This window comes from Callorhinchus milii, unplaced genomic scaffold (assembly GCF_018977255.1).
Source record: "Callorhinchus milii isolate IMCB2004 unplaced genomic scaffold, IMCB_Cmil_1.0 Scaffold6, whole genome shotgun sequence".
In the NCBI taxonomy this organism is placed as follows: Eukaryota; Metazoa; Chordata; class Chondrichthyes; order Chimaeriformes; family Callorhinchidae; genus Callorhinchus; species Callorhinchus milii.
In genome coordinates this window covers 6,983,758-6,996,559 of record NW_024704747.1, presented here as the reverse complement: position 1 = coordinate 6,996,559, position 12,802 = coordinate 6,983,758, and the positions used below count along the sequence as shown (strand labels likewise).

Sequence of the window (12,802 nt, the reverse complement as noted above, 5' to 3'; positions counted from 1 at the left end):
AATGATTTACATGCTTACACTGAAATACCATCTGATATCAGTTCCAAAGATACATATTTGGGACATAATTTATGTCTTCGTAACATGTTTTAACAAGCTTCCCAAATTGTTCTGCTCATTTATTTCTTTAGCATTCTCTAACTTACTCCAGAGCAATTGGCTTTCAGAAACTGGATCCCAGCCTATTGAACATAACTTTGATCCCACATAGAAAAATATGCCAGTGAAATCTGGTAAGATTTAATAATATCATTTTAAAAATATTTTTTTGTTCATGTTACTTCAATGTTTGAATCTTTTGTTTAAAAGAATAATGTCAGTTACACTGGTTACATAATGGGCAGAAGCAAATTAAACCATATGACACTGTCATTTACCATTTTAAAAACAAATGGAAATCTGGCAGTACTACTGAATTATATTCATTATCTTTGATATCGCGCTCTGTACATTATCTATTTAATTCTTAACATGTATGCTGCATTCAATCCAAGTTACTTACTTACTGGAAATTAACTTTATATAATGCGATATAAGCGCTGCACCTTTCACGCCAGGAGAAGTTCCTTTTATATTGGATGTCTCAAAGTGCTTTACAGAATACAGTGAAAGTGGATTTTGTAGGCGAACGCAACAGCCAATTTGCACACAGCAATGTCCCAAAAACGGCCATGAAGTGAATGGTCCATTTTATCTGGAGGACTGTTGGCCAGAACACTGGGAGAAACTCCTTTCTCTAGTGGTATTGGAATCTTTAATGCCCCCCTAAACAGGCAGACAGGACTTCGGTTTAACATCTCATCCGAAGGACAGCACCTCCACAATGAATCTCTTCCCGAGCTCTGCATTGGCGTGTCAGCTTAGATTGTAAATCCCGGTGTGAAGTTCAAAGCCACAACTTTCTGTCCTAGAAGCGAGAATGTTACCAACTGAGCCTGGCTGACAAATTGTGCACTTGTATAAATTCTAGATTTAAATGTGCTGTTTAAAGTCCAACTGTTTCCCGTTGAGATAACTTTAATCAAACTAGCTATGCAGAGTAGCATTCCAGAGCTCAAGCGCTCAAGTTTTTGTTGCCACTAATCAAAAGTAAAATCGCGGTTAAAGAAATTACGACATATATTGGTAAAATAAATATAAAATTCATGACTTCATGCATCATTAAGATCAGATTTTATTCGTTCACCTGTTCAAATGGCATTATATCGGCAGGAAGTGTGTACCACAAACCTAGCAACTCAAGAACCATTCAACAATTGCACATTTTTGACCGATTTAACTTTTAAGTGCTCCCCAAAAACTCCACAATGAACTGAATTTCCTAGTATTTTTCTGAAAAGTCATATGAAAAATGAAAATTTTTTTGCATTGCTTTTAAAAATGTTGTGAGTGAATAAATCTTCATTAAAACAATCTTGGTTTGAACAATAGCTCTCAGATCACAGATTCTGAAATGAAAAAGCTATTCAGCCAATAGTGCCCCAAGGAAGTCATTACTCACTGTTTGTCAGCTAAAGCAATTGCAATATAGCATACATTTGATAATACCTGAGTTTGTTGCATAAAATGGTGTTTATACAACACGAGTTTGGTTCTTCAGCTCGCTGAAGCGTTTGTATTCTGAAATATCTCCCAAAGTAATTGATTTAAATAGGTTGTGAGCAAGCTATACCCCTGCAATTGGCAACAAAATGGCTATTTTGTAAATATAAAGCCACACTATACTGTACAGCTCTTGTTTTGCCATTTTTATTTTGCATAAATGGTGCATTTCGACACAAAGAACTTGCTAGAAACTTTTGCAACATCAGCTGATTGAAACAGTAACAAATTCACAAGGCTTTGGGAGAGAGTAAGGAATGGGTGAAGTCCAGTATAAACATTGGCATGAACTGGTTGGGTTGAGTCTCCTGTTTTTGTACTGTACATACTTTGTAATCTTTATAGATATTTTAGGAAGACACTGACAAAAGTTGGCCACATTTTGTAGTCATGGTATTTTCAACCGCAGTAATTCCTTTGCTTTTGCAGATTGAAACTCTCTGAATTTTTAAGAAATGCCCGAAAATGAATAACATTAAAATTGCAGAACAGGTTAGAGCTTTAATCGTTCTTGGAAGCTAATCTCTGTAGGCTGAACAGTTCACTATCTTTGTTTTACAACCATGTTAACCTTTATTAATGTATGCTGGATTAGACTTGCTAAACCCTTTTGTACTATATTAATTGCTCTTTTTGGGCCATGTCTATGCTTTTTAAAACCTGTAATGATGAATCTAATGAACTGCATATTTCAATATTATTCTTGCAGACCTAAGGGGAATTTCACAGAAACAGGCACGCAGGGCGAAGCAAACTGTCTGAACAATGTCTATCTTTGACTGAATCGTTGTGCAGGTTTGAGACTTATATCTCACATCTTCTTATGACACATTTCACACAATTATTACTGTAAACCACAAGAGAGCCTATAAACCACAAATACAATTAGTACCAAGATACTCTTCATGCTGTTTCTCAGCTGAAGGTTTCATGAAATGTGTTTGATCATTATCTTTAATATTGTGTGCTTAATTTATATTCAGATCACAAATGATTGTGTTTATCACGGTGCTGTCTTTCATTGTGTGTAATTAAAACAACATATCATTTGAATAACCTGAGAATATTATTAGCATCGACTCCCTCCCAAGCAGTTCTTTGACCGTGAAACCCCATAAAGTGGAAAGTTAATGAAGAAGCAATCAGCCCAGATACCCAATATTTGTTTATTGTTGGCCGTTGAGCTGCTGAAAACTTTTAGTTTTATCACTGAACAATTTACATATTTGTATTCAAATGAACCTAATGTTTATGCAAGAAGTTCTTTTGCTTATCCTTTTTTTTTTGTGAGTCTTCTATTGTCGTTGCTTTCCTGCTTCCAAGACAGCAGGCATGCAAAACAAGTTGATCTCAGGAAGGTTAAATGTAGGATAAAGTACTATTGGAATCAGTGCCTCTGGGCTAGAAATATGGGAATAGAGATAAGTTCCTAATCCATTGAACCCTGCTTTGTACTGTCTACATTAAGGATACAATCGGAGGGGAAATACTTTTTTAAGAGTGCACGGTTTCTATGCGCTCATATAATATGTAAAACAATCGATCAATTCATTAAAACAACTTTTAAAAAAAAAGATTTCTTACTAACACGCACAATTGAGGCCACAACATGGAATACATTTTGCCCACAAATATACAGTCAATTCACTTTGCAGTATATTTTGTAAAGCACTTTGAGACATCTCAAAGACGTGATAAGGCACAATGAGGGGTATGGGATAGTTGGGGCTCAAGGGGAAAGTAAACACAAGTAGAGACTAGTTGGATCAAATGGCACATTTCTGTGCTGCATCACTCCAGCAACTCCATGTAACCGTTGGTAAAATACACTGTAAAGATTAATTGCACAGTTTACCAAAACCGAAAATATGTACATTATAAATAAATGATAAAAAATTGCAGAAAGAAAGTTAAAAGTATCAATTCAATTTCAGCATCAAGATCAGGATCATAAACCACACATAAGTTTAATATTTCTTGAACTTCTCAACTGCATTATTACCTTACAGGTATCATTTATTCTATAAATTGCAAATTGCTCTGTTTTATAGAAAATGTTAATGGCTCCATTTAATTGCTACTATTATTGCTCGTAAAATGTCATAATGGATGTTGGACTTTAGTCAGAAGACATTCATTTTAATTATTATAATAGCTCTATGTAATTTCACAAACAATTTCTGGTGTTAAATGTCCAGTGTCATCACTGGAGATGTGAATTAAAAATGTAGAATTTTTAGCTAAGTGCTGGTAATAAAATTAATGACGACCGTAATGTTCATTTTCTGAAAGAATTGCAAAATTTGCTTTGATATCTTGCTACAATCTGGTCAAATAATTGCAAGAAATAGTCCCATAGATCACAATATCTCACTTTATATGCAGAGTACAGTCCCAATATTCGCTTTTGTGTAACAAATCACTGCATTTTCAAATGAAGGGGAGAATTTTGTTACTTTGTCATTTTACAAGCAAATGCTAATTATAAGAAATAGTTAGAAGATAATAATATAAATATAATAGATAGTTAGAATAAAACAATGATATTTACTGTGTTCTACAGCTCTGAATAGGCTGGACAACTACATACATAAACAAATAAAAAAGTCAGTCTGTTCTCAACTCTGATTTGAACAAAACAACACTTGCAATGTCCTTTGTTATTATTCAACAATATTTTATGAACACTGTTTAATTTCAGTTCCTTTTAATGAACAGAATAATCAGCATTTTTGGATAATATATCTGTAATTGATTTTCAGACTTTTCATCTGTTACTTGTGTAGAAATCCAAATTAATGTTACATTAATTAAGTTATTTCTAAAATATGCACCACTTTTTTTGTGTTTTTTTTTGGTCAGCTGGGTGCTTGCACACGTGGAAACCCATCATCATGCTGCAGAGGTTCCAAACCAAACTGGAAGTTCCATGCAATCCACTTACACATGCAATTTCCAGAGATATTTTTTTGAACGGAAAGCCTACTCTCTCCCTGGAGGGACGCATCCTGCTTACCTAATTTCAGAAAGTATTAGGCGCAGGTTGACAAGAGCCAAGGCTTGGGTACCCCAGAGTGTGCGTTGGAGGTACTACGTACATTAATAACCAGCTGAAACCACATAGATTGCCATTGAAGGCACTGCCTGGCAAGCTTTCCCATTGCTGGTCCAGATAGGACACCGTACCTGTTAGGGCTTTAGCTTGCAAGGTTAATGGGAGGCGAGTAGGAAGAGTCCCTGGCCCCAGTGACTAGTCTGCCCTTCCAAGACCTGCTGATGAGCCATTCTGGCTGCGCTGTCATCAGCAATGCCTTGGAATACTGCAGACCCTCCGGGCTCAGGAACCGGACTACCCAAACCACTACAGAGGATTTACTTAATTCCGACATTCTGTTGGAAAACATGTCACCTTAGAGCCAGGTAAGCTCCAAGTAGACCCTGCTTACCTCCCCTACATGAGGATAGTCACTAGTTGGTCATTTGACATCCATGAAACATGGATTTGAGCACTCACTAGGTAGGTGGTAGGTACAGGAACTCCCTGCGAGGTCCCTGGTAGGCAACACAGCTCAGCGTGAAATGCATGAGAGCATTGCCACTGTCTTCCAGCCCACAGCTCAGGCACACATCCCTTCCCATTCAGCAATGGTTCCACCAATTTTTTAAGCAGGTGCTTATCTCTCTGCAGGCTAATCAAGGTGGATTCCAAGCGCTTGACGTACAAAAGTGTGCTCATGAACTCGGACTCCAGGAAACGTCTTCCAGCAGCTGCTCAATCCAGGTCCTCATGTGAGGGGCCTTGACAAACACACATCCCACTGTGAAGACGACTCCATCTCCAAGGGGCTTAGCGACAGGTCATTGAAGGCCGGAACCCTCCCTCACTGCAATCGCTTCCCATGTTTGCCACAAATTCACCTCACTGCTTGATCCTGGACTTTAGAAATGGGTCGTAGGAAAACCCACCGATGCATCCCCAAGAGCCCGGATCAATAAAGGAGGACTGTATGAACACAGGTCTTAAATGCCACAAGCTTGACCTGCATTGGAGCTTTGCTGTTCTTTATTAGTGTAATATTAGTTGCAAATTTAAAAATAAAATCTGGAAAAGCAAGAATGGAATATCCATGCACTAGCAGGCAGTGTATGGGTTAATACTTATCTCCTAGCACAAATAAATCAAATCATCTTGCATTATCTTCCTATGGTAGCACCTCAGTCTTTACATTTGAATTGGTAAGAAAGGTTTATTGTATGATGAGAATTAAAACCTAAGCCTTTTGATTTATACTTCGATCCTGCAATCGTATTGTATAAAATTGAAACATAAGGCAAATTTGACAGAGAAGAAATCAACAAAGCAAAACTAAATGGAGGTTAATGCTTTCTTTGACAACGTTCTTCACTTCTTTACATAGCTGGTGCCAATGAAATTATTAAAATACTCGTCAATTAGTGACACTGACTCAGCTCTAAGGATAGCAGTTTACAAGGTCAAAAATGCACTTAGCAGATTATGAGACAATCAAATGGTATCAGAATCCTGATCAGCAAATTCTTCCAGACTGTAACAATGTGTTTTGGATGAAAAGCTTGACTGTGACCCTTTGATAAAAGAACTCGAAAAAATATTTGACATTTAGAAATTCCAAGCAATCACCAAACCAGTGATGTGGATCCAGAAATTTAAGGTAATGCAGGTGTCTCGTAGAGAGCAAATACAAAAAAAAACACTCTGGGACAGATGTTAGCAGAAAGGTGGAAATAGATTGAATGGCCCAAGGTTGGTTTTGGTTTGATGGGAAGAGGGAAGCGAAGATTGCTGTGAGAGACATTGTGAAGAGCATTGATTCTGTTCTGAGGCCACTTAAACAGTGCTTTTAAAATTGAATCAACCTCATCTGCTGCAGTGTACATTGGATTTCACTACTTTGAATTTCAAACAAACTTTGCATATAAAATGTAGAGTTGAAGCATTCCAAAGCACAGCAGTCAAGGAAAATGAAATTATTTGAGAACCAGACTCATCCTTCAGTAAATACGATAAAACTAAACTAACCTAAATTGTAGTAGGTAATGGATTACTTTTCAAGTGCATGGAATCTTCAGTACAAACTATTTCATTAGTTGAACTTGCTTAAAATAACCTGACAAAAAGGTGCCCCATCTACTTTTTGCCCCAAATAGCAAACATGCTGTTAGTGGGACTTTAAATCTCCCATCATGTGTGTTTCCTTGTCAACTATTGTTTATATGTTCAAATCCATTCTGCAGTGTTTACCATTTTCCAGGTATTTATTATAACATATAACTGGAATTATGAGAAAGTTTAATTACAATCACATTTTCTATCTCAGATACCAATCCATTAAAAATACTGCATCTTTCTACAGGGAAAAAAATCCTGTGCATGATTCAATCAGTTAAGGCATTAAAATAATCTTGCTATTCCAATGGGATACTGTCAAATAAAGACAATTCAGCAATTACTGTATAAGAAAATATTTGTATTACCAACTGGCTCCTTTTCATTTGAAAAAAGATTCTTGATGCCACTGCCATCCATGTTTGCCATGCTAATGCTGTTAATATCAGTCCAATACAGCTTTCTGCAGGAGGAAAAATAGCAATCATGAAATAAAGTTGCATAAAACACGGAGAAGACAAATTACATAACCCTAGCAAGAAAAGGATGTATTGTAATAATAATAATAATAATACTTGCATTTGATATAACGCCTTTGAGATGTCTCAAAGCGCTTCACAGAATATACTGTAAAATGAATTGACTGTATATTTTGTAGCATGAGAATGCAACATAGGAAATGTTATGAACAGGGAAAGCCCAAAGCCTCTCTCCAGTTATCTCAATTCCCCACTTCCTCTGGCTTGATTCTCTGAAGCCCTCAATTAGCTGGTTTCCAGAAACATTCCCACAGTAGTTGTCTCTTGAAGCTGTTTTTACTATTTGTTTCAATATCATTTCCCTGGCAATCTAATCCATGAGATAGTAAACCTTTGTGTGGTTGTTCTGTTTGAATTCACTTCATATTCTTGATGGATGTCTATATAACATGAGAATCAACTTCACCAATCTCCTTACAATATTAAAAAACCATACGGGTCACCTCAAATTTTCTTAACTAAAAAGAATAAGGCCCTCTACTTTTGCATTTACCCAAATTCCCAAATTGTTACTGTTATTCTACACTTAACCCTCTCAAAAGCAATAACATACTTCATTTTGCATTGTGAACATAGTACTCCAGATGAGACCAAAGAATAATGTGATCACCTCTTTGGATCAGAGACAGTCACAATCACAGGGACAGTCACAGATTTCAAGATCAAGTCTGTTCTCAGGTAGAAATGTGAAAAGAGAAGGTTGTTTGGCTCACTAACCCTGCTCTGCTACTTGCGCAACGCAAATCTTAAATATCTGTAAGTAGCATTATTAGTATTTCTAGAGTTATAAAGATATTACTATTCTTCCTATGCAACTCTCTTATCCAATGCCAAACCTTCTGCAAATTCTTCACATTGTTCCCTGATAACATGAGTGTATTGCCTGAAGCTATTAGGGCTTCTTCTGCCTTTCACTTTCTGATGCTGTTACAAGCTGTACCCATCTCATCAGCCCCCTACACTCCAAATCATTCCAACTTCCTGGTCAATAATTCAACACTCCTTTACCTCACTGCCTTGGTTCCTCAGCACTACATATTATCCTTTCCAAACAAAAAGCAATGTTTCTTCAAAAAACACAGAGCAACTGAAAGAATTCTAGCGGATTTCTGAGCTGAATATTTGCTGTAACTATAAGTTACGGTTGTTCATACCCAAGTTACTTTTATTGCAGTGATCTGTTAGATAATGATGAATTCTGCTTTATGAACTGAGATTTTCCTTTCTTGCACGTGCGGTCGATGTCATTGTATCAGAAGGCGACAGCAGTGGCTATTGCAGTGCAAGAAACATTTAATAGAAATATGATGTCTTTGATACAACAGTTATACTTTACCCTTTTACTGGGTGTACCACAAGACATTGCGGTTGATCAAGTCCATGAATGATGGAAGTTCTCAGGGAGCCATTCAATCTAGCTACATTTATTTGAGCTTCCTCCAAATCAGAACTTGTCCAGTATATATTTCTGGATATCCAGTCTATTGCAAGGGCATGGGTGTAAGGTAGATCTGTAACAAAGAACAATTAAATTCGGGAATCTAAGAGGAAAAAAAACTCACCTACAAACAAATGTCCTAACCTTGGGCCCAATAAGCACACTTCACCTATTTAAGATCAGTTGAACAATCCAACTTGTCATCTCTGAACATTTGCAAAAATATCTGTGTGGTTTTATTTCCAAATAAATCATTGCTTCACTGTTACTTGTATAGTAACATACAAGGGTAATCTTTGGCACCCAGAACAATGTATTTCTGCAATTTATGACAAATTAAATTAAATTGAATTGTAAGCAGCTCCAAAAATTAAAAACTGCATTAAAAAAATGAATAAATCCTGGACAATCTGAAATGCTAAATTATTAGAATAAACTGAAACCCAGGTATAGTTTCCACTCATTAATATTGCTATATATTATACTTTTCTCTAGGACTATTAATTGCCACTTACCTGCTGAGACCACAGTTTCTATTCCTGTGCCGTTTATGAAGGCTCGCTTGATAAACCGGGGCTTTAAATCGGACCAATAAATTCGTTCTTCTAAAGCATCAAAATCAATTGTTTTAACTTGACTGATGTCAGGGTCAGTAAACGGTGTTATATAATTGTAGTAGGGATTATCAGTGGCAACCCCACGGATCTCTGAATTTCTTGAATATATTAAAAATTCTTTTTGTTCTGTACAAAAACATGGGGGAAAAAGTTACATCTTTGACTAGTTGCGCTTAAACATTGAATACTAAAGCTGATTGCGAAGAATGTGTCAATTAAAAAATGCCATCTTTCCTAAAATCTAATCACAGAAGTCTGCAGCTGTTAAAGAGAAGACCCCATTACTTTTTCAGGGCAACCGAGGATGGACAATGAATGCTGGCAAAATGTCACCATTGCCCACATTGCAAGACATAGAAAATAGAAACACCTCTCTTGATTTCAGCACTACTTGAACTGCTTGAAACATGTATCAATATTTTTTTAAAACACTAATTTAGACAATCACCGGAATATGTTGGCATAACTTATGAAGCTTTCTCTCCCTTAACGTTGCGTCTGCAAGATAATTGTCTGAACTTTAACTTGATTGAACCTAGGTGATGATATTAAATGCTTCACTCTGCACTGAAGGTCTGGTAATTCACTTTTTTTTAAATCTCTGCCTACATTAATTTACTGCTTCCATTCAATAACAATTTCACTTGAGTTTTCTTGCAAGACTGATCAGATTTGGTTGCAAGTTTCATAGAAAAGAAATGTTATGGGCTGAATCAAAGAAATCTGATCCTGAACATTTGTGAGACAAGATCTCATTTGAACAATATATTTTGCTGTAGATTTTAGGAATTTGATATGGTTCTATTTTTGATTGATTTAATTTATTTGTATTCAAACCAATTAAACAGTCAGTTCGCTTGACCTTAACTTTGTTTGATGAATCACCTGATCAGGCTAAAACAAGACTGCAGACGAATAAATAGTAATAAATAGGTCATATCAAAGGATGCATATCCCAAACTATCTCTTCTATAATCCCAAAGCTTGGGAATCCAAATGAGGGACTTCAAAGGAATTGTCGGATATCGGATATATGATTTTTCTTTGCAATTATGGGTTTCCAAACACTTACCATAGCAGTTCTTCTCATCAGGAGCAAGTTTCATTAGATGAGGACACGTACACGCAGCAGTTCCATTGTAATTTATCAGGCACAAATGGGAGCATGCCCCTCTGCCATGGTTAGACTCACAAGGATTTGGTGCTGCAAAAACAACAACTAGCATTTACTGTATATAGCACCTTTCACCCAGGATAACATCTTGGAGAACTTCACAGTGGCGTTGTTTTAAAAAAAATGAAATCAAATTTAAAATAAACCAGTATTCAAACGTAACTGAAGTAAAACAATCTTACAAAGTGTACACTTAGATGCAGGTTGTTAATCCCACTAATGACACCAATATTTTTTGATTTGAAAGCACAATAATTTAATACAATAAGAATGAAAGCCTAGAAAGACATTTCTAAATAATATGCAGATAAGAGATTTCTTACCCTATTGAAAGTCAAATACATATTTAACCTTTCTCTTTGATCACCTAATGCATGATCATAGAGACAACTTGATTTTTACTGTTAAAATCATTAGGAAGGAGAAGCTTTCAAGTCAGACCATTGCATCGATTGGTAATTAAGAGTCATTTAGAGCAGGAAGCCAGCCAGCTTAATTGAAGTGGTAAGTGCGTGACCAACCTTCCGCTGCTTTGTAAGATTATAAAGAGTTTTGTGAATGGTGTTTGGAGCTGCTCAATTGTCAATGGCCTTAATATGCAATGATTCATTAATAAAGACAAAGTGTTGGAACTTCAGGTAACATGTTACACATAATAATAATAATAATAATAATAATTATCCTTGAATTTGATATAGTGCCTTATCATGTCTTCGAGACTCATTTTGTCAGAGAAACACAGCAGCCAATTGCGCACAGCAGTGTCCCACAAACAGTCATGGATTGAATGATCACATTATTATTATTTTTGTATTTACACATGTCATGTCAATTTATGGGAATTCTGCAACTGAAAGAAATCTTTTTTAAAAACAGTGCAGTATGATCTTTAACGCCCAATTGAACCAATAAACACAACCTTTTTTTAACATCGCATTTGAATGACAGCACCTTCAATCACTCAACATGTTCACAGTATTGCACTGGACCATCAGCCTGGATTCTGAGCTGAGAGTCTGCTGCTGGTATTGTTAGTCAAAAATCATATTCTTAAAAAACGGTACAATGCAGTTGATGAACTAGTTTTGAAAAATAAAAGATGGAAATGAGCAAAGGCCATTCATTCTTCAAGCCTTTATAGACTGTGAAAAAAGACATTTAAATGTTTAGTATTTTCTTGAGAAATTGAATTGAAATTAAAGATAATTTTCAAAATAGGGATCAGAGATAGGTAGGTAGCATATGATCCTTAATATAGTGTAAATGTTGGACTTGTTTCCTTACTCCACACACCTGTGTTTTCCTAGCAGTAAGTAGGAACCCACTTGTTGGTCGATTGGTGGATCGCTTTCTGTAGGTCATAACTGTTTGTGGGACACTGCTGTGCGCAATTGGCTGCCGGGATTTGCCCACAAAGCACACAGTCTTTACACTTTACAGTATGATCTGCGAAGCGCTTTGAAATGCCTTGAAGACGTGACAAGGAGCTATATCAAATGCAAGGATTATTACTATTAACTTAAAATAACACCCATGAGTTCTGACTCAATGGCGAGAACGCTACCAACTGAGCAAGGCTGACACCAAAACAGCCAGGCTGAAATCCAAACCATTTTAATAATGTACAATTGTATCTGAATAGAGAACGGTCTAAAGTACTACCAATACATTATTGATCCATTACATTAATTTTTAGTGTGGTTTGCATTATTTAAAAGCTCTGTAGGAGGAAGCTGCCAGGCATAACTTTGAAAATTATTTAAGCGCAATGAGTAATATTTTGTTTTAAATCAGTGCAATTTGACAAGTTAGCAAGACAAGACTGTAGGTTTCATTTTCCTTTATCTTGGGATATTAGTAAAAGTTCTTCGCAAGTGTGATGAAATATTTACTGCTGGTACGACCGTTTTTTGTGTTTTCAAACAATGTTAGCCAATTTAATTTCTCCAAAGAAAACTTGGCATATTTTCATAACGATTTAGTTAGGTCCCTGGTTACTGATAGGATTAATGAAAATGTAGCAAAAGCTCAAGGCTCTGTGTGATCCATAGATGCATTGAATGCTTTACATTTTATCATTAAAGCACTGAATGTTTCTTTTCAAAGCATGCATCTGATGTGCAGCCTGTCAGAGATGTTTTACTTTATATTTTATGGGTCAGAATGACATTGGCCTCAACTATGCACTAGCTATTTCTGCCAAGCACCCAGATATGCAGTCTCAGATTTTTATGGTTCAAATGCACAGGTCAAGCATATCTGTAAATAAAACTCACCATTCACTAA

The 12,802-nt window shown here is 36.2% G+C and overlaps 1 protein-coding gene across 1 annotated transcript in view; it reads right to left on the bottom strand.

Moving 5' to 3' along the window:
* Nucleotides 1-12,802, bottom strand: part of LOC103180487 (low-density lipoprotein receptor-related protein 1) — a 552,054-nt gene that overhangs the window by 195,311 nt on the left and 343,941 nt on the right. Inside the window, exons 28-31 of the mRNA XM_042336207.1 lie at nucleotides 10,415-10,546; nucleotides 9,241-9,468; nucleotides 8,624-8,798; nucleotides 7,117-7,211 (exon numbers count right to left, since the gene is read on the bottom strand). Coding sequence (XP_042192141.1) covers nucleotides 7,117-7,211; nucleotides 8,624-8,798; nucleotides 9,241-9,468; nucleotides 10,415-10,546 — 630 coding nt within the window. The remainder of the gene's footprint in view (nucleotides 1-7,116; nucleotides 7,212-8,623; nucleotides 8,799-9,240; nucleotides 9,469-10,414; nucleotides 10,547-12,802) is intronic.